The 26,669-nt window shown below is 48.9% G+C and overlaps 1 protein-coding gene across 1 annotated transcript in view; it reads left to right on the top strand.

Annotated features, from left to right (window-relative positions):
• The window catches only part of UBE2J2 (ubiquitin conjugating enzyme E2, J2), a 26,231-nt gene extending 794 nt beyond the window's left edge, over positions 1-25,437 (top strand). The window contains exons 2-7 of the mRNA XM_015411663.1: positions 11,701-11,831; positions 14,744-14,784; positions 16,009-16,111; positions 19,168-19,306; positions 20,096-20,176; positions 22,876-25,437. Of these exons, the coding sequence (XP_015267149.1) occupies positions 11,701-11,831; positions 14,744-14,784; positions 16,009-16,111; positions 19,168-19,306; positions 20,096-20,176; positions 22,876-23,160 (780 nt within the window). The 3' untranslated portion in view covers positions 23,161-25,437. The remainder of the gene's footprint in view (positions 1-11,700; positions 11,832-14,743; positions 14,785-16,008; positions 16,112-19,167; positions 19,307-20,095; positions 20,177-22,875) is intronic.
• The last annotated feature ends 1,232 nt before the right edge of the window (positions 25,438-26,669 follow it).

Genomic DNA, 26,669 nt, shown 5'->3' with positions numbered 1-26,669 from the left:
TGGAAGCCCATGACCAGGGCATAGATGGCAACAGCTCTCCTCTGGTTTGCCCTCCCCATCTTATACTAGAAGGTAGATTGGCTCTTAGTGCTGAGGCTGAGTTTAATTATGAATTCATACCGACTGTATTTCTGGATCAGGTCCTTTGAGTCCAGTATCGTGCGCTAAATAACAGAAAACAAATCCCTCTCTAAGTAGCTGTCTGTTGTCATTTACGCCAGTGTCTGTCTCCGTTAAGTGCAACCACTCTGACTTAAACTAAAAGTTTGTAGTCTGGTGCCCGGTCTGCAACAGAAGCTCGTGGGCATTCAATGAAATTGCTGAGCAGTCGGGTTAGAACAGATAAAAGGAAGGACTTCTTCACCCAAAGAGTGATTAACACGTGGAATTCACTGCCACAGGAGGTGGTGGCGGCTACAAGCATGGACAGCCTCAAGAGGGAACTAGATAAACATCAGGAGCAGAGGTCCATCAGTGGCTATTAGCCACAAGGTATAGATAGAAACTCTCAGTCTGGGGCAAGGGACACTCTGTATTCTTGGTGCTTGGGGGGGGCAACAGTGGGAGGGCTTCTAGTGTCCTGGCCCCACTGCTGGACCTCCTGATGGCACCTGGTATTTTTGACCACTGTGTGACACAGAGTGTTGGACTGGATGGGCCACTGGCCTGATCCAACATTGGCTTCTCTTATGTTCTTATGTAAACTGGAGAGACTCCACAAGTAGGTCTGAAGAGTAATGATCCCCTTCTTTTGCTTGGTCTTTTCATCTTTGCTGTAGAGGTAGACTGCCTCTGAACATGGAGGCTCAATTCTTTCCTATCATTGTTAAGGAGAACAGCAGTGCTTCCCTGCTGGATCAAAGCGTCCAGTTGCCAACAGTGGCTGACCAGATGCTGTCTCCTCTGCCTGGGCCGCTTCTGTTCATGGAAGTTCACGAGGCTAGTTACTGTTGATTGGCCTGTACGAATTAATACAAACCTGTATAAGAACATAACTATCTTGCAGGATCAAATGACGTGTTCTCCTGTTTCAGTATTCTGTTCCCTACCAGGGTTGGCTATCCTGTTGCTTGTCCTCCACAGTTGTCAGTTTCCGGAGGTCAGTTTCTGTCAGGGAAATGAGGGATGCAGGGCCCTTTGCATGCACCCTCATTCCCGCTGTGTTCAAGTTTGGGAGGGAGAGAAGCTGGCTTCCCAATTGCATCAAGAGAGCGAGAGAGAGAGTTGTTCTAAATCAAGACTCAATTTATTCCGTTACACACTCTTAAGTCAGAAAACATTTTTGTAGCATTTCAATATTCAACTTAGAATATTTCCGCACAACCCCAATACATAAATAGTGTGCTCGTAATTCTCTAAAGGATATCCTTGGCTGCTCGGTCGAGACCCATAACTGAGGGTAGTTGATCAGAACAACCAGATCAGACAATAAGTACCCTCTTTCACTCATTGGAGCTAACGTAACTGTCAATCAAGTCTGTGACGAGCATTTGACATATATCTGACATATACAACAAACTCAGCCCCTTTCTTTCTGTTTCTGGGGTCAGAGAAGTCAAGGAAAGCTGGGTTCAGCCAGGATGACTCACTGAATCAAGGAAGCTAGTTTCTGATACTCATTATCTATTTAAAATTTGATTGTGACTTCTGACTGCTGTAAAATGTAAACATTCCCAGTAAACAAAAAGTCACATGGGGTGAAGTCTTGTCCAGTGAAGGCCACACACAGCACATAGCAGCGGCCTGAAGCCTTCTGGGAGCAGAACAGAACCAAAGTTGCAACTATGTAGGCTGATTACTATAGAAATAAGTATTATAGGTGTACCAGAGGTTTTGCAGAGTTTTAGCAAAGGACTGACAGTCCAATCCTGATCCCGCAATAGTTTCTTCAGAATTCGTCAGGTCTGCCTTGTCCAGCATACTGAGTAGTATCTAACCATGAGCAATTGAAAGAACGAAAAGCAAAGTGTGGGGTTAACGGCTGACCCCTTGTATTTGTTTCCTGCATTGGGCATTCACAGGTACACTGCCTTGGAATATGAAGGTTCCATTCTTGGCTCTCACAGTTAATAGAACCTGATAGACCCGTCCGCTGTGACTTGATCTGTCTGAAACTTGTCTAAGAGCATAATAACCATCTTGCTGGGTCAGGTCACAGCCTGCTCAAGTACAGAAGTTCGTTTTGACAGCTGCCAATGCCATCTAGATGCCTGCTCTTGCTCTTTTCTGCTGCGACAGAGCTATCTGAAGAAGTGAGTGGTGACTTCGGAAAGCTCCTACCCTGCCATAAATTCTGTTCTTCTTTAAGGTACTACTGGACTCTTGCCCTTTTCTACCATTACAGACAGACTAACAGGGCTACCCGTCTTGATGTGGAATCTTGTGAGCAAAAAATCTACTTTGTGAGCTACTGCCATTAAAGTTATGAGCGAGCGATTTGGCTGCTGCATAAATTAGTTTGCTCTGGAGCCATCCTTCCTGAGCAAAGACAGAAAATGTGTGAGCCGGAGGCTAAAAAACCGTGAGCTAGCTCACGCTAACTCAGCTTAGAGGGAACACTGGTCTACAGAATCTTTTGGAAGGATGTGTGTGTGGGGAAACGTACAGCCACATTGGCTCCCCCCACAGAATCCCCCAAAGAAGAACGAAATCCGTTGGCTTTGATTTGGCTGTATTCTTTGTATAACACCACAGATTTATCCCTGGCATTGTTAATACACGGGCTACGAAGGTGCTTTCTGTTTTCTCTCAGTCCGCAAGGAATCCGTGAGTCTCATGCGGTGATTGGGGTGATCTTGGACGGGGCTCGGGTGGTTTCTCTATTTCAGCGAAAGAGCAAAGAACGGCAATGAACTAACTGAGCAAAACTTCCTAGAGGACACGCTGTAACCTCATGCCGCAGTCTGCCGGCTTCTCACTGTGGAAGCTGGGGAGCTCAGACACTGACCTCGTGGCCTAGAAAGATCTGCTTTCCGCTCTCCTGTCTTTCTGTTGTTGTTGTTCAGTCGCACAGTCTAGTCCGACTCTTCGCAACCCCATGGACCAGATCCCGCCAGGCCCTCCTGTGTTCCGCCGTCCTCTGAAGTTGGCTCAATTTCATGTTCGTTGTATCTATGACACTGTCTAACCATCTTATCCTTTGCCATCCCCGTCTTCTTTGACCTTCAATCTTTCCCAGCATCAGGGTCTTCTCCAGTGAGTGCTCCCTTCTCATTGGGTGGCCAAAGTATTTGAGCTTCAGTTTCATTATCTGGCCTTCCAGGGAACAGTCAGGGTTGATTTCTTTTAGGATTGACTGATCTTTCTAAAGCCCCGTTAACACCCATCTTGATAAAGAATTCTGGTGGCCCCAAAAGCTCAGCTAGCTTTTTGGGCCGACTTGGTTGGCCCAATAAAAAGGTGTTATGTGTATTTGGCTTTCGTGGAGACTTGGAGGGGCAGGGATAGTTGTTTTTTTCCCCCGAAAGAGGGAGATGAAGCATGATGTTATCAAGTTAGCTGAGTCTTTAATTGCAGCAGGCCTGGAGTATGTCTTTGACAGTTAACATGCAAAGCCGCGTTACCTTCTTGTTGGGCAAGCTCCTCCTGGTGCTTCCAGAGGGTGAACATACTGGTCTGCAGTAGAAGAGTGAGGCTCAAGTCAAGCAGCACCTGAGACACCGGCTAGATTTCTCTAAGGGACCTTTGAAACTGATGGGCAGTAGATTCAGGACAGACAAAAGGAAATACATCTTTACGCAGATTCAGGTGGGTCAGTCTGAAGGAACAGAACAAAGTTTGAGTCCAGTGGAGGAGGAGGAGGAGGAGATTGGATTTATACCCCACCCTTCACTTGGAGTCTCAGAGCGGCTTACAAACTCCTTTCCCTTCCCCTCCCCACAACAGACACCCTGTGAGGTAGGTGGGACTGAGGGAGCTCTGACAGAAACTGCTCTTTTTCAAGAAAAGCTGTGCCAGAGCTTGTGACTGACCCAAGGTCACATCAGCAGGTGCAAGTAGAGGAGTGGGGAATCAAACCCGGTTCTCCCAGATTAGAGTCTGCACACTTAACTACTACACCAAATTGGCTCTCACCTTTAAGGCCAAGAAAATTAAACTCTGGGTATAAGCTTTTGTGTGCATGCTGCACATTTCTTCAGAAGTGTGCGTGCACAAAAAAGCCTATACTCAGAATTAAACGCCGTAGGCCTTAAAGGTGCCACCGGGCTCAAACTTGGTCTTACGTCTTTACACGGTGAGTTATTAAATTGTGGGATTCACAGCCAGAGGATGTAGTGGTGGCCAGAGGCATAGACCGCTTTAAAAGAGGTTTAGACCCATTCATGGAGGATATGTCTATCAGTGGCTACTACCCCTCGTGGCTAAAGGGAACCTTCACTTTTGGAGGCCATCAGTTTTTGAACCCCAGTGTCAGGAGGCAATGTCAGGGGAAGGCCTCGGCCTCTGTGCCCTGTTGTTGGCCCTCCAGAGGAACTGGTCGGCCCCTGTGTGAGTCAGGATGCTGGACTAGATGGACCTTCACTGGTCTGATCCAGCAGGGCTCTTCCGATGTTCTTATGAGGGGAAGGCCTTGGCCTCTGTGCCCTGTTGCTGGCCCTCCAGAGGAACTGGGTGGCCCCTGTGTGAGACAGGATGCTGGACTAGATGGACCACTGGTCTGATCCAGCAGGGCTCTGCTTACATATTTACGACTCTCAAAAGCTTATACCCTGACGATCTTGGTCCCTCAGGTGCTGCCAAACTTCAGTCTAGTCGGTTGTTTTGCTGCCTTTCTAACTCTTCTCCCACCCCCCCTTCCATCAAAATTGTTTTCTTTCCCCCTTTTTATCCTCTCTTCCCAATGGCTGAGCAAGGCCACCTCTGGGTGCCCTGTGTCCACATTGCACTAGTTAAAGGCAAGCTTTATCAGACTCTCAACCTTTTGCAAAGGCTGCCTGATGCAAGAGGACGGAAGACTTATTGAGCAGGCCCTCCCGGGGAGCTTAAAACTCATCCTTTTTATCTGCCAAAGAATAGCCCCCAATTTCCTTTGGTGATGAAGGCCGGATTGTTGGCCCTGCTGGATAATTCACAACTGCCTGTATTGGCTTATCAGATGGAAGCGGTTACCTTTTGCGGTCACTTGCCCTACAGCCTTTCTTGTTACCGTACCTTTCATACCTCCCCAGTAAAAGGGGGAGGGGGTAGAACACACACAGACAAATGAATCTGCCTTCTGATTGAAAAAATGCCTGGTTGCCTGCAGGGAGTTCTTTACTTACTCCAGGCTGTGAACAACCCTGATTAACTTTTTTTTATTAAAAAAAGGTACTTTTCCTCTTAGGCAAAGCTGTTTTTAGCATCGGTGTTGAAATGGAAACAGGACGGCAGTATGGGGGCCCTCTTGGGACACTTAGAATGTGCCCACAGGCGTGCCCGTTCCCTTGACTTGCTTGTTCTCCCACCCCTCCTCCTTTTCAAGACTTCTTCTAACTATCTTTTGCTGGCAGGGGTGGGGGGCTGGTAGATTCATGGCTGATAAATGCATGGGATTGAAAAAGGAGGAAACCCCCCCAACCCCATAATGCCAGAGCCCAGGGCCACCCAGTGATGGACAACAGATTCAGGACTGACAGAAGGAAGTCCTTGTTTGTTATGAGAATTAACTGCGCTTGACTTTAATGGGGGATTAGACAAGTTCAGGGAGAGCCGAGGCTCGTCAACGAGAGCCAGTTTTGGTGTAGCGGATAGGAGCGCGGACTCTAGTCTGGGAGAACCGAGTTTGAGTCCCCAATCCTCCACAGGCAGCTGCTGGTGTGACCTTGGGTCAGTCACAAGAGCTGTTCTCTTAGGAGCAGTCCTTGAAAGAGCTCTCTCAGACCCACCTGGGAGAGAAAGGAGATGGTAAGCCGCTCTGAGACTCCTTTGGGTAGTGAAAGGTGGGTTAGAAATCCAATCTCTTCTTCTGTTAGCTGCAGTGACTAAACAGAGCTTCCATGTGCAGAGGCAGTAGACTTGGGGATAGAAACAGGTGTTGGCCTCTGTGCCTGACTTGTGGGCTTTCTAAGGATATTTGGTTGGGCACTGTGTGAAACAAGAAGCTCTACTGTCGATCTGATCTGGCACGGCCGCTCTCGCATTCCAAAGCCGTTGGCGCTACCCTCCAAGTCAGGGGTCCCCAACGTGATGCCCATGGCCCCCTGCCAACACCTTTCCTGGTTTCCACCAAGTGCTTTCAGAAAGTGGGTGGGTCTAAGTAGGGCTTTTGCCCAGCAGAGCTTCTGAGTGGCTGATAAAAGCATCCTGTTAAGCAGAGCTTCTTCCTGAAACATTGAAGAATTACTATTAGAGTTCTATATCATCCTCCTCCCTGACATTTTGAGGTTGGCTTCGCTTCCTACAGCAGCTGCTTTGTGGTTGGGCCCTGGATCAGAATTTGAATAGCGGCCACATTCTCAAAAAGGTTGGGGACCCCTGGTCTAAAGCTTTCAGGTCCTGCCTTTTCTCTTTCTTTCCAATTTTTGTTATTTTTATCAAATAAATATGAAACTTGTGATTCAGAGAATACCAAACCATACAAACTATTTAACAGTAATATTGTTGGTATTCTATTCAGTGTATCTATCTAAAACTTAACTATTTAAAACTCTTAACGTGTGTTTTAATAACACAGTTGGCTTAGCAACCATCTTATATAAATGTAAGAACTTGAGTTAACATAAGAATAAGAACATAAGAGACGGCAATGTTGGATCAGGCCAAAGGCCCATCCAGTCCAACACCCTGTGTCACACAGTGGCCAAAAATACCAGGTGCCATCAGGAGGTCCACCAGTGGGGCCAGGACATTAGAAGTCCTCCCACTGTTGGCCCCCCCAAGCACCAAGAAGACAGAGCATCCCTTGCCCCAGAGCCCCTATCTATACCTTGTGGCTAATAGCCACTGATGGAACTCTGCTCTAATTCCCTTTTGAAGCCGTCCATGCTTGTAGCCACCACCACCTCCTGTGGCAGTGAATTCCATGTGTGAATCACTCTTTGGGTGAAGAAGTACTTCCTTTTATCCGTTCTACCCCGACCGCTCAGCAATTTCATGGAGGGCCCACGAGTTCTTGTATTGTGAGAAAGGGAGAAAAGTTCCTCTTTCTCTACCTGTTCTTTCCCATGCATAATCTTGTAAACCTCAATCATGTCACCCCTCAGTCGTCTTTTCTCCAAGCTAAAGAGCCCTAAGCGCTTTAACCTTTCCTCATAGGGAAAGTGTTCCAACCCTTTTATCATCCGAGTTGCCCTTTTCTGCTATTGAACCAGCTATTGTTTACTGATCAAAATTAAAACATACTCTAAGGCTGGGATTTATGGGATAAGCTCTTCAGATGAGACTAAGGAACCAGGGTCCTGCTTTTGACGTTAGCACCAGCCGGTGCCTGGTCTGGCTGTCCCAGCAGCCTGTGGCCGGGGCGGCCCACAGAAGTCCAGAACCAGGCGAAGAGCGGGGAGTGCGTCAACCCCTGGCATGGCCCTGTTGGCTTAGGGGTTTCTCCAAAGCGTCCGAATGCTCGAAATCGGTTGGGTTCTTCTCTTCCCATCCCAGAAATATTTCTGTGTAAACTGGGAGCCAAGCGTGATTGCTGTTCACCCCCAGAGGCAGGATTCCCTGACCTTTCTGTAGCCTCCAGCCCTCTGTAAATCTTCACCGCCACCCCGTCTCCCAGCGAGCCAAAAAGCGTCACCTTGTTTCCGCGTGCTGAAACTGAATGGCCGGCTTGTCAGTGGTGCCCGTTCCAGAAACGCCAGCTGGGTTCTGCTTTTTCGATTCCTTCCTCACAATAGACTCGCTGATACGCTTCCTTCTCTTTCCGCTTCAGAATTCTCTGGCAACTCCGCGCGCCCTTTCCGAAGAGAGATAAGGGACGTGCGCTTTAAAAGCCAACGCTCTGAAGGGGTCTGAAAGATTGAAATGGGAACTGTCTCTTTCTCCAGGGATGAGAGTCTGGTTAATACAGACATTATTATTTATTTAGAACGTTTCCCGCTCTACTTTCTCCACAGCGATCCCGGCAGCTTGCAAGTAGAAAGGCTAATAATGTCTCTGCCTGAAACACGCCAGAGTGCGCTGTGCCATCATCTTCTCAATGCACGGCCTCTGCCAGTTTTACTGACTGCCATCTAAGTGCCTTGCCTGAGGGTTAAGACGAGTGAGATCCAGTACGTTGTAGTGGTTAGAGCCAATGCTCCCTCTAAGCTGTAGAGTCTTACGAGCAAAAATTCTACTTTGTGAACTAACTGGCATTAAAGTTGTGAGGAAGTGATCTGGTGACTGCATAATTTAGTTTGCTCTGGAGCCATCCTTCCTGAGCTAAGACAAAAATGTATGAGCCAGAGGCTAAAAAACTGTGAGCTGGCTCACACTAACTCAGCTTAGAGGGAACACTGGCTAGAGCATCAGCCTAGGACTGGGGAGGCCCAAGTTCAAATCGACGTTAAGCCCTGAAGCTCGCTGGGTGACCGTGGGTCTGTCATTTCTTTCTCCGCTCAACATAACTCCTCCAGTGAGGGTAAGATGGCGAGAAGAATGACAGTGTCCCAGGTTAAAGTTAAGAGTCCAGTGGCACCTTTAAGACCAACAAAGTTTTATTCAGGATGTGAGCTTTCGTGGGCATGCACGCTCCGTCAGACGATGAAATGGAATTACAGATCATAGGTTTTATATATAGGAGTTGCTTGTTAAATTAGCACGCAAAATAGTGAGGACGCTTTTTTTTAACAGATCAAATTAGCGACAAGCTTAGTTCCTGGTCATCATCTGTTTTGGTTCAACTGGGGGGGGGGACAACAGAGGTAATAAATATGTTAGAACTGGAGATTGATGTGCCCTAATTTGTGAGAATCCCATCTTTAGACCCCATCCATCTCCTTTCAGGCATGGAGGTGACTTTTACAGCATCTTGGCTGTGTAGAGTGTTTTCCTTGTCCCCAAAACAAAGAACTGCATTTAAATCTACTATTCCAAATTGCATTACGTATTCAATTATATTTTTAATTGCTAAGAGTAACAATAACATTTTGTTTCAATAAAACATGGAGTTAACTGACATAATCCTTTACCTTGGGCACAGTGTTATGTCAGAGATCAACAAGATATTGCATTGCCCATATATCCAGACATTTTGGATGCAGATTCTAACACAAATTAAAATCATCACGGGACTTGACTTACCTGTGCTTCCTGAAACAGTCCTGTTGTTGGGCCCCCCCCCCCCCATCCATCTCCTTTCAAGCATGGAGGTGAATTTTATAGCATCTTGGCTGTGCAGAGTGTTTCCCTTGTCCCCAAAACAAAGAACTGCGTTTCAATCTACCATTCCAAATTGCATTACATATTCAATCATATTCTTAGTGGCTCAGAGTCGTAATAACATTTTGCTTCAATGAAACACGGCGTTAACTGACAGAATCCTTTCCCTGGGGTACAGTGTTATGTCAGTGTCTGAGTGTCCCAGGTTCTAGAGAGATGCTCTGGAGATGAATGTTCTGCAAGCAAGGGAGAGAATGTTGGCTATTGTAACTCTGCATGCAAGAGGATCTGGGAGAGGAAAGGGTGGGGAGAATTCTCTCCCTGGGGTACACTTGGCGGTTGGCCCCCACCCTCTCATCGGTTCGATGTTGAGCCTCTTTGGCCCTTGCTGGCCTTCCGTTTTATATGGGGCCTCTCTTCTCTCTCTTACCTGGGCTCGGAGCTGTAGCAGGTTCACCTTTCTGAAGTTAATCCGTTCACGGTAAGTTCAGTGTCCCTACATGAATAGGTCATGTAAGTAGTGCTTCTCTTTTTGTAAGTAAAAATTCTTTCTCCTGTTACCGTTGGAGTCAGATCATCTCTGTCATTTGTTTGAACGGCATTTCCCCCTTAATGGGGAAATGCGGCGGATCGGGGATACTGCGTGAAGCTTCTGTGCTCCCAAGGCAATTGATTTTATTACATTTAACCCAATAGAGAAAAGGTGAAAACAGGGCATTTGGACACCGGTCTGTGGGCAGCACCAAGCCCATCTAGTTAGTTCATTGAAGAAGAAGGAGGAGGAGGAGGAGCAGCAGCAGCAGCAGCAGCCGCCTTGGGGAAGGACGACTGAGAAGGGCACTCACTGCTCACAGTACTGGCCGCTGTAGCCAGGCTCACAGGCCGTGCAGCGGTAGCCTCCGCCCCCCAGGCTCTCACACATCCGCGAAAACCTGCCGGAGGAAAAGGAGACGGCCATCAGCTCTGCCTCTGCCTGCCCCCCTCCCCCCGGGCCAAGCCCTCCCCGCAGCTGATACGCACTGGTTCTCCGGATCAAGCAGTGGGCAGGCACACTGCTGGCAGTCCTCAGGGGTGCCGGCAGTGGCGTCTCCGTAGAAGCCGGGGGCACACTGCTCGCAGAACTCTCCGTCGGTATTATGGAGGCAACTCTGGGGAGAGAAGGGAGGAGGAGGAGGAGGAGGAGGAGATTGGATTTATCCCCCGCCCTTCACTACCCGAAGGAGTCTCAGAGTGGCTTACAGACGCAGATGGGGCTGAGAGAGCTCTGACAGAAACTGATCTTTTTCAAGAACAGCTCTTATCAGAACTACGGCTTGCCCAAGGCCATCCAGCCAGGTGCAAGTGGAGGAGTGGGGAATCAAACCCGGTCCTCCCAGATTACAGTCCGCGCACTTAACCACTACACCAAACTGGATAGACCACCTTTTAAACTAAAAAGCCTCCAAATCTATTTAGAGGAATAAAATACAAAAATACAACCATGACCCAAATCCGGAAGCTTCAGCTGGTGCAGAATGCGGCGGCCAGGCTGTTGATGGGACTCCCCATGCGGGAGCACATCCAGCCTGTAGTGAAAGTTGCACTGGCTACCTGTAGCATACTGGATTCGCTTCAAGGTGCTGGTGCTTACCTTTAAAGGCCTTTATGGTCAGGGACCTACCCACCCGAGGGACCGCCTTTCCCCACATGTTCCCCGGAGAGCACTACGGTCAGGGTCGCAGAATCATCTGGCCTTGAGGATGCTAGGGTGGAATCGACCAGGACCAGTGTTCCCTCTAAGCTGAGTGAGTGTGAGCTAGCTCACAGTTTTTTAGCCCCCAGCTCACAGATTTTTGTCTTAGCTCAGGAAGGAGGGCTCCAGAGCAAACTAATTGATGCAGTAGCCAAATCGCTCGCTCACAACTTTAATGCCAGTAGCTCACAAAGTAGAATTTTTGCTCACAGAACTCCACAGCTTACAGGGAGCATCGGCCAGGACTAGGGCTTTTTCTGTGGCAGCTCCAACTTGGTGGAATGAGCTTCCAGAAGAGATCAGGGCCCTGCGGGACCTTTCACAGTTCCGCAGGGCCGCGAAAACGGGAGCTCTTCCGCCAGGCACTTAGGTAAGGAGCTGCCAATATTATTTCTAGCCTGAGCCCACCAATAGTGGAACTGACCACTGAACGTATGTTTCGTACGCACTTTACCACAGCTGTACTGCCGTCGCTATGTAAATTGTTTTAAATAACTATGTTGTGTGTTTTATACTGATATTGTTTTATTTACTTCTGTTCTTGTGAAAGGCGCCCTGAGCTTGCCTCGGTGGGGACGGTGGGGTAAAGACGATGTGTTAAAGTGGTCAAACTCACCTGCTCGGGCTTCGTTCCACTGCAGCAGCCCAAGAGGAAGAGGAAGATGCTATAATCTTTCCCTCTTTATCCCCAGATGAGCAGCAACAGTACCAAGCGGGCGCCCACGACAGCCACCCAGAGACTCAAACAAGACTACCTGCGCATTAAAAAAGACCCAGTGCCTTATATCTGCGCTGAACCTCTCCCATCAAATATCCTCGAATGGTAAGGATCACGAAACCAGCCCTGCCGCTTACTGACAGAGGAAGTGGGGGGGGGGGCCACGCCTGCCCCGTGGTCTCTTCCGCCCGAGAGCGTTGCACGTCCAAATCATCCTGCGTTCCGTCTCTTTGTCACACCCCGGCGTGACCATAAGATGCCACTTCATTTATTTATTTACATTATTTATAGCCTTCCTTTCAAACTGGGAATCAAGGTGGATGACGCACCTGGGTTTTGGCCGCCGTGACGCAGAGCGTGGGACTAGATGGGCCATTGGCCCGATCCCGCGCGGCTCCTCTAATGTTTTTACGCAGAGTGAGTCAACGCAATCAAGAAGACGGGACATTCAGTAGACAATGGAATAGGGTTTGGGCTTGTCGAACCAACTGTAATTCTAAAAAACAGACCTGAAGCAAGTCATAAATGTGTGAACACGGACACGGCACAATTGAACGAGGCAAAATTACACGACCGGATCCAAACCGTAGCAAACTTAAGTACACAGAAGTACAGACCACCAGTCCCTAATAATTTGTCCGAGTAATTTTGGGAAGCCTTTGGGACCATGCTACCTGTGTAGGAAAGCCCTCTCGAATAATCCAGTTTTGCCTAGTTTGCAGAAAGACAGGAGAGGGGGAGCCCTCATGACCTCCTCGGGCAGGCCGTTCCACGAGGCGGGGGGCACCATGGAGGGGGCACATGTACAGGAAGTTGTTGATTTTGCCCATTTGCAAGTTGGCACCTGCAGAACTCAGGGTGAGGTGAGGTCGGGGAGGGAACCAGCTGCAGCCGGCGGCGTTCTCCGTCTGTGTGTCGCAAGTGCACAGATTGCCTCATTGCTGCGTGGTGTTGCGTGGGGCAAGGTTGGTGTAGAGCCAGTTTGGTGTCGTGGTGAAGTGTGCGGACTCTAATCTGGGAGAACCGGGTTTGATTCCCCACTCCTCCACTTGCAGCTGCTGGATGACCTTGGGCCAGCCATAGTTCTGATAAGAACTGTTCTTGAAAAAGAGCAGTTTCTGTCAGAACGCTCTCAGCCCCACCTCCCTCACAGGGTGTTTGTTGTGGGGTGGGGAAGGGGAAGGAAAGGAGTTTGTAAGCCGCTCTGAGACTCCCTTGGGTAGTGAAGGGCCGGGTGTAAATCCAATGTCCGCCTTCTCCTCCTCCTCGTCTTCTTCCGTCTAAGCTGAGCTAGCTCACAGTATTTAAGCCTCCGGCTCACACATTTTTTGTCTTAGCTCAGGAAGGAGGGCTCTAGAGCAAACTGCCGAAGCCAAATCGCTCGTTTGTAAGCTGCTCTGAGACGCCTTTGGATAGTGAAGGGTGGGGTATAAATCCAATCTCTTCTCTTCTTCTTCTTTAATGCTGGTAGCTCACAAAGAAGAATCTTTGCTCACAAGGCTCCACAGCTTAGAGGGAGCATTGGTGTGGGTGGGTGTGGCTTCAGCCTTCCACAGTCTACGTGTGCCTTTTTAAAGAAAAGGGTTCAAAAATTATTTTATTTAGAACCTTTTTAGGCTGCCTTTCCACCCAGCTCAGCTCCCCCAGAGATGGCAGATGTTGAAAAACATCTGTGTGTATCAAGCACACATATTGCCCCAGGACAGATGTACATATAGATCTGGATGGCTCCCCCCCCCCCTTGAGCGTGACTGGCCTTCAATCTTCTGTAGTCCCCTTTAGAGATAATAAAAAGGTTTCAGTTTTGTTTTTGCATGTGGGTGGGTATTCTGTTTGTAATAATTGTTTGGATACACTATATTTTTAATATGCTAGTTGTGATAATTTCATGCCAAGTAAAAATGTCCATAGTCATATTTTATGTTCCTAAAGTAACAGAATGACTTTCAATCTAGAAAAGACAAAAGAAATGCTAATGTAGCATTTTTTTCAATTTTTCTGAAAATTTCTGTTTTTTCCCGGAAAAAAACACGGTTTTTTTTCCCGAGCTTCAAAATTTCAGGAAATTTTACATCTCTAGTCCCCTTATGTATTTTCCTGAAAGTGGGGAGACAAGAATAATAAGCATTTAGGAAAAAATACCACCTCTTAACAAGTCCTTCCAACTCCATGTTGGATCAAAGGAAAGTTTTGGGGTCACTTGGAACCTCCCAGTACACTGGAGGCTGACAGTTTTCTTCTTGGATATCCTGGAGGGGATTTGAACTGCTGCAGAACATTTTGAGGCCGTCGTAGGCGTGCACACATGAAATGGATCAGGCTTAGGGGGAAATCACTTTCAGAAGACTCCAAATTGGTTGGGGGCTCCCGGGTTCACGAAACATGTGGACTAGCATCAGTGTTGTGCAATTCATTTGTTCTGTCCTAGAATCCCCACAGACCACTGTGCGCAATTTTTAATTGACAAAGAGTCCATTCCTTGGGTCCCTGAATAGTTCAGGTCTAGCAGAGCCATATGGAAACGATGGTAAATCTGTTCTCTTAAGAACGGAAGAAGTCCCTGTGCAGGATCAGACCCTGGTCAACCCAGGTCAGAATTCTTTGCAAGAGCCCTCTCACCAGCTCAGGCGGTCCATCCATGCGTGGAGGTCTTCCTTCTACCCGTCTTGATACAGAGCAATCTCTTCTGTGTAATTTTGCTCTGCCATTTTCAATCTATATATACTTTTTAAGGATGGGAGTAACAGTTCTGCTTTAGTGACTGCGACGGCTTGCTTACATATTGCTCTGCGGGTGCCGTAGCCACTGGTGGCTTGTGACCTTTTGGTACCTCCCACATGCAGTAATTGATGGCTTACCTGGTAGGTCACGTCCAGAGGGGGACATCCCTCCCAGGAGTACGGGGGTCTAAGCAGTACCCAGAGGCAGAGATCTATTTGTAACTTGGTTGTGGGTGATCTCCCCCCTCCCCCCCAGAAATCCGACAAGCATAATGCGAGCTTCCTTGTTTCCCTTAGGCACTACGTGGTACGGGGACCGGAGATGACGCCGTATGAAGGTAAATGCGTAACTGTGTACAATCGAATGAAGAGCCGAGTAGAGGAGCCTTCGGATGGAGGGGGCAGGGCTGAGCTAACTTTTCAGCCGTTGCAACGTGTGTTTCAGCCACGTGTGATGAACAGATCAGAATTCCATTGTGAAATTGGGTGAAGCTTGGTGGCAGATGCCGCCTACGTTTTAATATTTTTTTTAAACTGTTATGGCATGAATACCCAAACTGTCAACCAACTTCTCAGTTTTGGTTCCTCAGAGGGTAAAGATGATGGAAGAAAAGCCATTCTGCGGGCAGGGGAAGGGAACGCCGTGCTCAAAGTGAGCTCAGGTTATCATCCGTGAGCAAACCCCCCAAACATCTCTTGGTGGTCCACTCCCTGGCCCCAGGAACATCTGATAGGCTTCGACCGGAAAGCCCTGGCCCCCACCTGGTGGAATGAGCTCCTGTACGAGATCAGGTCCCTGCGGGATTTATTGCCGTTCTGCAGGGCCTGCAAGACGGAGCTCTTCCACCAGGCATTTGGTGGAAGTGGCGGATGTCCCCCCTCCCTTCCCCAGCTTTTGGTCAGTCACCCACTAGTGGATCCGATTTGACACCTGGATTTGATCCGACATCTGATCTCTCCATTTTTACATGGTATTTTATGACGTTATTCTGTGCAAACCGTCATTTTAACGTTGTTTTAATTGTATTATATTAATTGAGCCCATTTACGGGGAGGGCGGTATATAAATCAAATAAATGAATAAATAGTCTCCCTTTCATTGACCCAGTTCACCTTGCGCCAAACCAATCGGCATCTGTTCTCGATGGCAGCTTTGCTGACACATTTGGCACTGAGTCTTCTGAACAGTCTTCAAGGGCAAGCCTCATGCAGAGTGCATTGCAGTAGTCCAGCCAGGATGTGATAAGAACCTCGATGGCTGATGCTTCTCCCAGGTCCCTATTCCAGCCTTTCTCAGACCAGTACACAAAGCGTGTTTACCAGAGAATTTAAAATGTTCAGTTTTGGGTTTGGGATTTGAAGTGCCCCCAGTAATTGCTGCTTCAGGGCCTGTGATCCCTGGCGAGAAATCCTTTCTGTGCCAGGTGATCTAGAGGGCTGCACCCTTTAGAACAGTAGCATTTAGTCTCTGAGGCCCTCGCCCAGGTCCCGTGAGCCCTTTGGATAGCTCCTGGTGCTTCCCAAGTGAGTAACCGTGTTTTTGTTTTTCTCCCCCATCGCAGGTGGCTATTACCATGGGAAACTGATTTTCCCCAGAGAATTTCCTTTCAAACCTCCGAGTATTTATATGATAACGCCTAATGGAAGATTTAAATGCAATACACGGTATGTATCATTTATGAGGTCAGTTTCTTAGGGACACAATAACTGGTTGGTGTAGTTGGGGGGGACTCGCAAAACCCCACCAGACTAGATGTTTTGGATGACTTTTGAGAGAAAGTGGAGGGGTCAGCCTAGTCCCTTAAGTAAGATTTGTTCTCATTTTTGGATTTTGATGGGGTCCAGTGTTCCCTCTAAGCTGTGGAGTCTTGTGAGCACAAATTCTACTTTGTGAGCTACTGGCATTAAAATGGTGAGCGAGCGATTTGGCTGCTGCATCAATTATTGGCTCTGGAGCCCCATCCTTCCCGAGCTAAGACAAAAATGTATGAGCCAGAGGCTAAAAACCTGCGAGCTAGCTCACACTAACTCAGCTTAGAGGGAACACTGATTGGGTCCCCAAATCTTGCAAAAAGAGGGGCGGTGGCTCAGTGGAAGAGCCTCTGTTTTGCAGGCAGAAGGTCCCATGTTCAATCCCCAGTGTCTCCTGTTAAAAGCATCGGGCAGGAGGACTCCATCCTGAGAGCCAGGGGCCATTTTGTAGAAAAAGAGGTTCAGGAGCTCATTAGCATAACTTATTAGCATAACTTATTTGCAGATGCCACACCCCCGACATCACCGGAAGTGTGTCAGAAGGCAACACCCACCACTCAGGCTCCACTGGACTGTTCTGGATTGCTAGCTATGGGGGGGATGGGCAGATCTGCCCTCACAGAGGAGGGAGAGCTTGTACCTGAATAAACCTTGGCCTTAAAATTGCCACTGGACTGTTTTGGACCGGGGAGCTGAGGGGGGGGGGGCCTCTGCAACTTACCTGGCTGCTTCTTGCTCCTTGTAGCCCGGGGCTGCAGGGGGTGGGGCTTGTTGCATGTGCCCGCCCCCTGGGCTCTTTACTGCCGGAGCTCCTCTCCTGTGCGCTCCTGCAGGAAATGACCCCTGCTGAGAGCCACTGTCAGTTGAGTAGACAGGACCGATCCTGATGGGGCTAAGGGACTGGTTCAGTAGAAGGCAGCTTCGTGGGTGTTGATTCTTTCTCTCCCCCCTGCCCACCATCCCGCCAGCCTGTTCAGCTGTTTTATGCTGTCAGATCCTCAGTCCATCTTGGCCTCTGTGTGTGTATGAGAGTGCATCTAGTTTATTCCTTTTCAGTTTAGAAAAGAGGAGGGATATGATAAGAGGTTTATAAAATTATGTCTGGAGTGGAGAGAGTTGACCCAGAGAGCTTTTTCTCCTTCTCCCAAAATGACTTGGGCTTGAGGGCATCAAACAAAGCTGACGGGCAGTAGGAACGATCGGGGAGAGGAGTGAATGAAATGTGGAGTTCGCTGCCAGAGGAATAAACGGCTTGAAAGGGGGATTACCGGTAGATAGATTCATGGAGGATAAGTCTGTCAGTGGCTACTAGCCATGGTGACTAACGAGAACCTCCACATTCAGAGGCAGTCAACCTCTGAATCCCAGAGCCAGGAGGCAACATCAGGGGAAGGCCTTGGCCTCTCTGCCCTGTTGTTGGCCCTCCAGAGGAACTGGTTGGCCTCTGTGTGAGACAGGAGGCTGGACTAGATGGACCACTGGTCTGATCCAGCGGGGCTGATATTCTTATTGGGAAAGGCCTCGGCCTCTCTGCCCTGTAGTTGGCCCTCCAGAGGAACTGGTTGGGCACAGCGTGAGACAGGAGGCTGAACTACATGGACCACTGGTCTGATCCAGCAGGGCTCTTCTTGTGTTTTTCAGCTTACCTGAAAATGGCTGGGCAACTCCCCACCCCAAGGCCCATCCCAGCCCTGCTGTCCTGGGCCCTCATGCATGTAAAATATGTCCTCTACCCATCTACCATCAAGCTCTGGGTCCTCCCTTAGGACCCCTGTGGGTTCCCAGTGAGAGAAGCCGAGACTGAAAGCCACAAGTTACGCCGATGGCAGTTATTTTAGCAGCTTATTTACTCCACTGATATCCCACGTTTCTCCCCAGCGGAAACCCAAACCTGGGTTATATTTTTTCCCTCCCCTTCTCCATTTATTTTTCACAGCAACCCTGTGAGGTAGGTTGAGAGAGGCTAGTGTGATCTTGTCAGCTCTTGAAAGCTAGCAGGGGTCAGCCTTGGTTAAGGATTTGGATGGGAGACCTCCAAGGAATACCAGGGCCGTGACATGGAGGCAGGAAATGGCAAACCACCTCTGAACATCCTTTGCCTTGAGAATCCTCCAGGATCGCCATGTTGGCTGTGACTGGACCACGTTTTTAAAAAGTGTTTAGAAATATGTAGCGTTATCAAGCAGCAGGCTTAATGGTCATGTTGCATATGACGAAGAGGCAACCCCCTCCTCTTCCTGCTCATCGTTGCTCCCCCCTCCCCCCCGGGCCTGGTATCTTACACGTGCCCTATTTTGGAGTCCTGACCCTTGGTTTAAGAGTCAGTGCCCTAAAGGGTTGTTTTTGACCAGCTGTATGTTATTTCGTATATTTGCCCTTATCTTCCCCCCCCTCAGTTGAACGTGATTTGTAGGGGTGTGCAAAAAAAAATAAATTAGCTTTTTTTCCCAATTCAGGGCTGTTGGACCCCAAAAATATTGGTATTCCTGAATATTCTGAAATACCAGTATCAGTATTGTATTGGTATTTTGGTAAATATTCGGGAAACCACGGTCTCTTCAAATGCCTTCTAGCCGTGCCCAAATTTGTCGGCTTTTATCCAGGCATGGCTATTTCGGTAGCCGAATCAGATTGTCTAATCTGTATTCAGCTGAATAAATACCCGAAAAATTCCAATAAGGTAGTTTTGGGGTATTTATTCAGCTCGGTATATAGTAAGCACACCCCCCTAGTGGTTTGTTTAGTATTTATTACACATTTAGAATCATACACGAACGATAAATCATCTCTTTAGTATTTATTTAGAGCAGTTCTATGTATGTACTTCAACTAAAATCAATCAAAATGGTTTTAATGTTTTCCCCTTCTCCCCCCCCCCCCAATTTGTCTGTAAGTTGCTTGGAACACATATTTGCAAAGCCATCTCCCTGTATGTTTTTGGAATAACACTTTTCCCTCTCTCCTCACAGGCTATGTCTTTCAATTACCGATTTTCACCCTGACACGTGGAACCCGGCGTGGTCGGTCTCGACAATCCTAACGGGGCTGCTTAGTTTTATGGTTGAAAAAGGCCCCACTTTGGGGAGCATAGAAACGTCGGAGTTCACTGTGAGTGGCCTCCTTGGTTAGATGCGTCCTTTTGAAGAAGTTGACTTCCAATTTAATGTTCTATATGTGTGTGCCTAAAAGTCCGTCTGGGCTGCGTACGTAGAAACTCCTGGATGACCTAATAAAGTGTTAAATTGAGCAGGGGTCATCGGGGGGGGGGGAGCAGAGGTAGCTGTGAATTCCCTGCATTGTGCAGGGGGTTGGTTTAGATGACCCTTGAGGTCCCTTCCAGCTCCACGTTTCTAAAGAGACAGGAAGAGATTGCACGTTGTGACTTCTAAAGCTACGTTCCCTCTTTCTGCCCATCTTCTCTGCAAGTCTACCCTTGTCCCCATGCATTATTTCTCTCCCCTTTTGTCCACGAATACAAAATAACACGATCCCATTGCACACATAGTATCTCATGGGTCACAAAGGAAAATTGTCTTGGGAGGGAGGTACGACCCACAAAGATCCTTTGGTGTGTATGTTTAAAAACCTTTCTGGTCTGTTTTTCTCCCCCCCCAAACAGCTCATGAATTTGAAATGCTAAAAAGTAAGAATTAAAAAAATAACATTGCGTGGAAAGGATAAAAACAGCGATCTGGGGTATTGGGGGGGGGGGGAGGCTATTTTCGTTCTCCCCTTGCCAGTCTCAGACGCCCTCCTCGAGAGCACTGGGGTAGATGGTGGCCCCTGTTCTTTGGGCTCAGCACACAAAAGCATGTTTGTCAAGGTCAGCAGGCATGTCTCTCGGTACGGAAGACGGCTGCCTCTTACGACTTCCTCTTTGTCCTTCTCTCTCCACAGAAAAGGCAGCTTGCTTCACAGAGCTTAGCGTTTAACCTGAAAGACAAAGTTTTCTGTGAATTATTCCCCGAAGTGGTAGAGGTAAGGTACAATATTTACAAGCTATCCAGCCACACATGCATTTTAATGTCAATCGCCAGCCTGGGTGGCCCAGGCTAGCCCCAGGTCTTGGAAGCTAAGCAGGGTTGTCCCTGGTCAGCGTTTGGATGGGGGCCAGTTGGGGAAAGACCTCAAGAAACCTAGCAACGTTTTAAGACTCTGCTTCCTGATAAAATCCCCATGGGAGAGGCCATTTCAATGGATAGAAAGATTGTGAGTTTGTTCGTTTACGAGAATTATACCCCAGCCTTCTGTTTAACCGTAAATAGTCGGCCCTGGCCCCTACCTGGTGGAATGAGCTCCCATGTGAGATCAGGGCCCTGCAGGACCTTGTACAGTTCCGCAGGGCCTGCAAGACGGAGCTCTTCCACCAGGCTTTTAAGTGAGGGGGCGAGCATTCACGCCTTATTGGGCTTCCCCTCCAGTGACCCAGACCTGAGTTACCATCTGGAACCCCAATCTGCTGAGGCTTTGGTTAGAAGTATTGGAAATTACAATTTGTATTTCAGCTTTGATGTATTCTAATTGGTAGATCTGGATGGCCCAAGACAGACCAACTTTGTCAGATCTCAGAAGCTAAGCAGGGGCCGCCCTGGGTAGTACTTTTGATGGGAGACCACCAAGGAAGCCCAGGGTTTCTAGGCAGAGGCAGGCCATGGCCAACAGCTTCTGTTTGTCTCTTGTCTCGAACACATCTTGTCTCGAGGACCCCAAGGCGTCATCATAAGCCGGCTGCAAGTCGATGGAACTTTCCACCACCAGCCTACATGACTGAGTGGCTGTTAGGGTAAAGGGGGGGGGGGAGATAGCGGCCTTCGACATTTCCCTGAACATCTTGGGGGAAGAGCAAGGTAAGAATATTTTTAGGCAGCGTTTCCTAACATTTTTAACCTGCTTCTCTACAAAAGAGCTCAAGGCAGTGTGCCTTGGTAATGGCGTGTGGGTTGGGGAAAGACCTCAAGAAACCTAGCAATGTTTTAAGACCCTGCTTCCTGATAAAATCACCATGGGAGAGGCCATTTCAATGGATGGAAAGATTGTGTGAGTTTGTTTATTTACGAGAATTATACCCCAGCCTTCTGTTTAACCATAAATAGTCGGCCCTGGCCCCTACCTGGTGGAATGAGCTCCCATGTGAGATCAGGGCCCTGCAGGACCTTGTACAGTTCCGCAGGGCCTGCAAGACGGAGCTCTTCCACCAGGCTTTTAAGTGAGGGGGCGAGCATTCACGCCTTATTGGGCTTCCCCTCCAGTGACCCAGACCTGAGTTACCATCTGGAACCCCAATCTGCTGAGGCTTTGGTTAGAAGTATTGGAAATTACAATTTGTATTTTAGCTTTGATGTATTCTAATTGGTATTAACTGTTACTTTGTATATTTATGTGACTGTTGACATGGTATGATGGAACCCACGCTGAGCCTGCTATGCGGGGAGGGTGGGATATAAATCAAAATAAATAAATAAAATCCATATCCAACAGTTAACATAAGAGCAGAAGAAGCGCCCTGCTAGATCAGACCAGCGGTCCATCTAGTCCAGCCTCCCCTCTTGCACAGTGGCCAACCAGTTCCTCTGGCGGGCCAACAACAGGGCACAGAGGCTGAGGCCTTCCCCTGATAAGGACATCAGAAGAGCCCTGCTGGATCAGTGAAGATCCATCTAGTCCAGCATCCTGTCTCACACAGTGGCCAACCAGTTCCTCTGGAGGGCCAACAACAGGGCATAGAGGCCGAGGCCTTCATAAGAACATCAGAAGAGCCCTGCTGGATCAGACCAGTGAAGGTCCATCTAGTCCAGCATCCCGTCTCACACAGTTGCCAACCAGTTCCTCTGGAGGGCCAACATACAGGGCACAGAGGCCTAGGCCTTCCCCTGATAAGGACATCAGAAGAGCCCTGCTGGATCAGACCAGTGAAGGTCCATCTATTCCAGCATCGTGTCTCACACAGTGGCCAACCACTTCCTCTGGAGGGCCAACAACAGGGCATAGAGGCCGAGGCCTTCATAAGAATATCAGAAGAGCCCTGCTGGATTAGACCAGTGGTCCATCTAGTCCAGCATCCTGTCTCACACAGTGGCCAACCAGGTCCTCTGGAGGGCCAACAACAGGGCACAGAGGCCGAGGCCTTTCCCTAATGTTGCCTCCTGGCTCTGGGATTCAGATGTTGACTGCCTCTGAACGTGGAGGTTCCCTTCAGTCAACATAACTAAAATTAAAAAATGCAAGAATGTTCCCTTCCCAGAATCCTCTGCTATGCTCAGGGGTTTCATGATAGGTACTGATTTGAAATTGTTTCCCCAAAGACACAGTCTGAAATACACTGATTTGTAGATCCAAAGGCTTGTTTCACCCATGCCACGGAATGAGATTTGCTTCGGATGGCTGAGGGCAGAATCTCATTTTGGGTGTTCTTTAAAATGCTCCTCTGCATTTTTTTTTTAAACTCACTTCCCCGCAAGTAGAAAACGAGTACATTGGGCTTCAGAATGCTGATGCACCAGCTGTCTTCTTGCAGGAACTTTTAAAAAATCAAGCAAAACCTACGAAGGGCCTCGCCTGCAGAAATGCATCTTACCACCTTAGGCTCTCTTAGGCTTGTTCAGCAGTCAACTAGATTAAGTATTAACTTCCACTGAGTTTTTCTTTTTCTCCTCCTCCCCCATCTTTTTCCACTCTAGGAAATCAAGCAGAAGCAAAAGGCACAAGAAGAGCTCCACAGCCGCCCCCCGGCCCTCCCGCTGCCCGACGTTGTTCCCGACGGGGAGACGCATCACGGCCAGAATGGGCTGCCGCTCCTCAACGGGCACGTGCCATTGGCTGCCGCTAACCACCCGGGCCTCCAGCAGGCCAATCGGAACCACGGACTCCTGGGCGGAGCTTTGGCGAACTTGTTTGTTATAGTCGGTTTCGCAGCCTTTGCCTACACGGTCAAATACGTCCTGAGAAGCATAGCGCAAGAGTGAGGGCGCCCTGCACCGGTTCCATGACCAAATTAGTGGTAGTGGCAGCAAAATCAAAAAAGCGCATTTTGGGGACACTCTCTGGGTATCAGACTTCCAACCCCGGGATAAACAATGTGATGTACAGGTAAAAACAAAACTTGGTTTGGCTCATGGGTTTAGTTTGGGGGAAGGAGGAAGATAGCAGTTTAAAAAAAAATAACTTTAAGATTGGAAGCAGACACCATTGGGATTGAGCAGATAAAGAAGAGGGGTTGACATCCACTCCCTCCTCCCCAAATGCCCAGTTTTCCTCTGAAGAGTAAAAAGAGCAAACCCCAAAGTTTATGAGCCCACCAACGGATTTTCTGTGGCGATGTTTGCATTGGTATCAAAGCCCCATTTATGTCTCCAGAAACGCCCACCGTTTTCCAGGTACCCCCTGGGGGTTCCCAGAGAAGTGGAAAGTCAAAATGGGGGAGGATGGAGATTAATTCTTCCACTCCCACGGCTTTCTTTATCCTCTCCCTTGCCCTTTGCCTCGGGGAGCCACTAGTTGCAAGGAGCAGAGGAAAATCCCCCAGCTGGGGAAGGGTCCGGTGGCCTTTCTCCCTTTCAAATACCCCCTTCCCCTGAGTCACTCCGCTGCTGTCATCCGGTTCCCCCCTTAGCCCATGAAAGGATGAATAGAGACAGGATTCTCCAGGAAGCGTCGGGCGAGAGTCGGCACCGTTTCCTTTCCAATGGGCCACGTGGCGCGGATCTAGCTACGCGTAAAGTTTTGTTTTGCATTAGCGTTAGAGGTGAGGGGGAAACAATTTTTTTGTCCCGCTCGTGCCCCGCAAGCGTGGCGGCTGTGAAACTTGGTGCTAAAAGGGAGGGAGGAGACGGTTCATTTCGTAAAAAGGGAACCTGGGTGGACGCCCTTTACTGTCTGGCGGTAATCATGGTGATCGCGGCACTGTCCCGGATGACACGGTGTGCGTTTTGAAGTATGCATGTCCTTTGTCTCAATTTGTCAGAATGATGTAACTTTTTTTTTTTGGGTTGCTTAATCTGGGCTGGCAGGAGCTGTGCTGCACCCAGTTCACCCAGAAGCCAGCCCAGCGGACCATGAAACCGGGGCCCCATCGTGTCTCGCGGGCGTTTTTGACGCAGGATCTTTCGAGTTTGTACTCGGCGGTGTTCAGTTCTCGAGAAGGAATCCCCCCCTTGCTTTTAACACGTGCCTTCCGGGTTGCAGCTGGCCGCCGGATGTTACCTTCTTTTAACATTTGATTTTAATAAAGAGAAAATCCCGAGCAGATGGTCTTGGAAAGGATTCGGGGTTAATCCCTTTGAAGCTGGGGGTGCCGGGAAGCGAAAGCACGACGGATCGCACCACTGAGTTCTCGGGCGACTGTGAAGGTCCCTGCCCTGACCCCAGTCGTTCGTGTCGGTAGTCCGGCTCCTATCTCAGTTTGTGCGATCGGCAGAAGCAGTCGGGCGGTGCTTCTCATGAAGGTGTGTGTGTTTTGTGTGTGTGTGTGTGGGGTTTCCCTCTGAATGATCTCCTTTTCCACCCCCCCCTTGCTTATAGAAATCCAGTGTGTCAGGGAGAAGGGATTCTCCCACGAGGAGTTTGTTGTCAATGTGACGGGGTGCAATTCAGAGATGTCGTCTTACCCCTTAACCTGAAGTGAGGGGACGTTAATGGGTTGCACCTACCAGTTTGCAGAAGCCTGTTCGTAGTTGCGTAGCCCCAATTCCTTTGGGGCCGATCTCCCACCCCTGGCCCTGCGAGGGTGGGGGGAAGCTGAACCACTCGCACCGCCTTTGGGTGGGGGGAGGCGCTGTTTCAGCAGCCCTGTGGTCCACCCAAATAGAAGAGCAGGGGAGAACTCTACTAGAGGTCTTCCCGTAACGTGCATTTTAATAGCTAGCCGGGGAGATGGCTCGTGGTTGAGAGAGTTGTGTGTGTGTGGGGGTGCATCTGCTGGGTCCTTCCCCCAAATTTTGCCTTGGCTCATAGGCAGACACCAGTGCCTTTCCGAACTGTCACCAACTCTTCAGAGCCCCTCCGGGAAAGTGAGGCCTTCTCCGAACGGTTCCAGATTTGTTAAAAACACACGGCGTCAGACTTAGAACCTGATACGCTCACGCTTTTAATCCTTCCTCCGCTCAATAAAAGTTACCTCCTGTGTTCTTAAGAATGCAGTATTTCCCCCCCCCCCATGCCTTTTCAGACTCCAAGCGGCCGGTTTTACCTTTTTTTGTAGCTTAAAAGGAGAGAGAGCTTTGATCTCTGCTTGGATGGGATAATTTGAGGGATCTGTGAGAAGGCGGGGTGGTGGTGGTGGTAGCCATGGTGGGGCGGGGGGGGCGAGCACAGTTTGCTAGCGTTAAATAAACCCATGAGCCATTTAGGGTAGCAAAACAGTAAATAAGATGCTTTGACCAATTTCTTTGCAGTAGGTATGGATTAGGCAGTGCCAACTGGATAGATCCATTCAGTGGAAGGAAACCTCATAAAGAGATCTTGTTGTTGGGAGGGGCTGGGAACGGCGGAGGGGGGTGGAGCGGAGCGTGTCGGGGATGGCGTCAGATCTGTATTTATAAAACACTTTGGAGATTTTAGGGTGGTTTCTTTTCCCCTTCCTTTTTAGGGTGGTTTTTTCCTTCCCCTTCCTTCCTTTTTTTTGGATCAGATTTAATTTATGACTGTTCTTCACCTCAGCTTCCTGTACACGCTTTTTCATCGGCTCTCGTCCCGAGAAGATCTTAATGTATCTCTGTTTCTAGAAAGGCTTATGTTTTCTCTGTTGTCAACAGAAGCGAGGCGTCTCTTTTTTCTCTTTAACGTTCTGGGGGGAGGGGGGGGTAGATCGGGAACCACTGGGAAAAGGGTCTTCAAAACCACATTCTGGAGAAATCCCTCCAACTCCCCGGTAGTTTATCCAAGGCCTCTTCAATAAGAGATTCGTTGGCGTGCAGGATTCTCCGAGACGGCATGATCGTCACTGTGAATCTTCCTTTGCAGCGTGCAGGAGAGTCCCACACATTCCAAAGTGTGCTTTCAGTCTGTACAGAATGACAGTGAGACCCAGTAGCCAGGGCTGTGGTATTCAGGTGGCCAAACTTCAGATGGTGGCTGGAGTTCTCTTGGGATGACAGCTGATCTCCAGGCCACAGATCAGTTTGGCTGGAGAAAATGGCCGCTCTGGAAGGTGGACTCTGTGGCATTATATCGCATTGAAGTCCTTCCTCTCCCCAAACCCCGCCCTCCTGAGGCTCCGCCCCCAAAATCTCCAGGTATTTTCTAACCCGTAGCTGGAAACCTTGCATAGCCTGTTCTTTGAACAACTCAGGAGAGCCAGTTTGGTGTAGTGGTTAAGTGTGTGGACTCTAATCTGGACTCTAATCCTCCACTTGCACCTGGCTGGATGACCTTGGGCAAGCCATAGTTCTGTCAGAGCTGTTCTTGAAAAAGAGCAGTTTCTCTCAGAGCTCTCATCCCCACCTACCTCACAGGGTGTCTGTTGTGGGGGAGGGGA

This window comes from Gekko japonicus, unplaced genomic scaffold (assembly GCF_001447785.1).
Source record: "Gekko japonicus isolate JY-2015 unplaced genomic scaffold, Gekko_japonicus_V1.1 scaffold76, whole genome shotgun sequence".
NCBI lineage: Eukaryota > Metazoa > Chordata > Lepidosauria > Squamata > Gekkonidae > Gekko > Gekko japonicus.
This window is presented reverse-complemented; position numbering and strand designations above follow the sequence as displayed.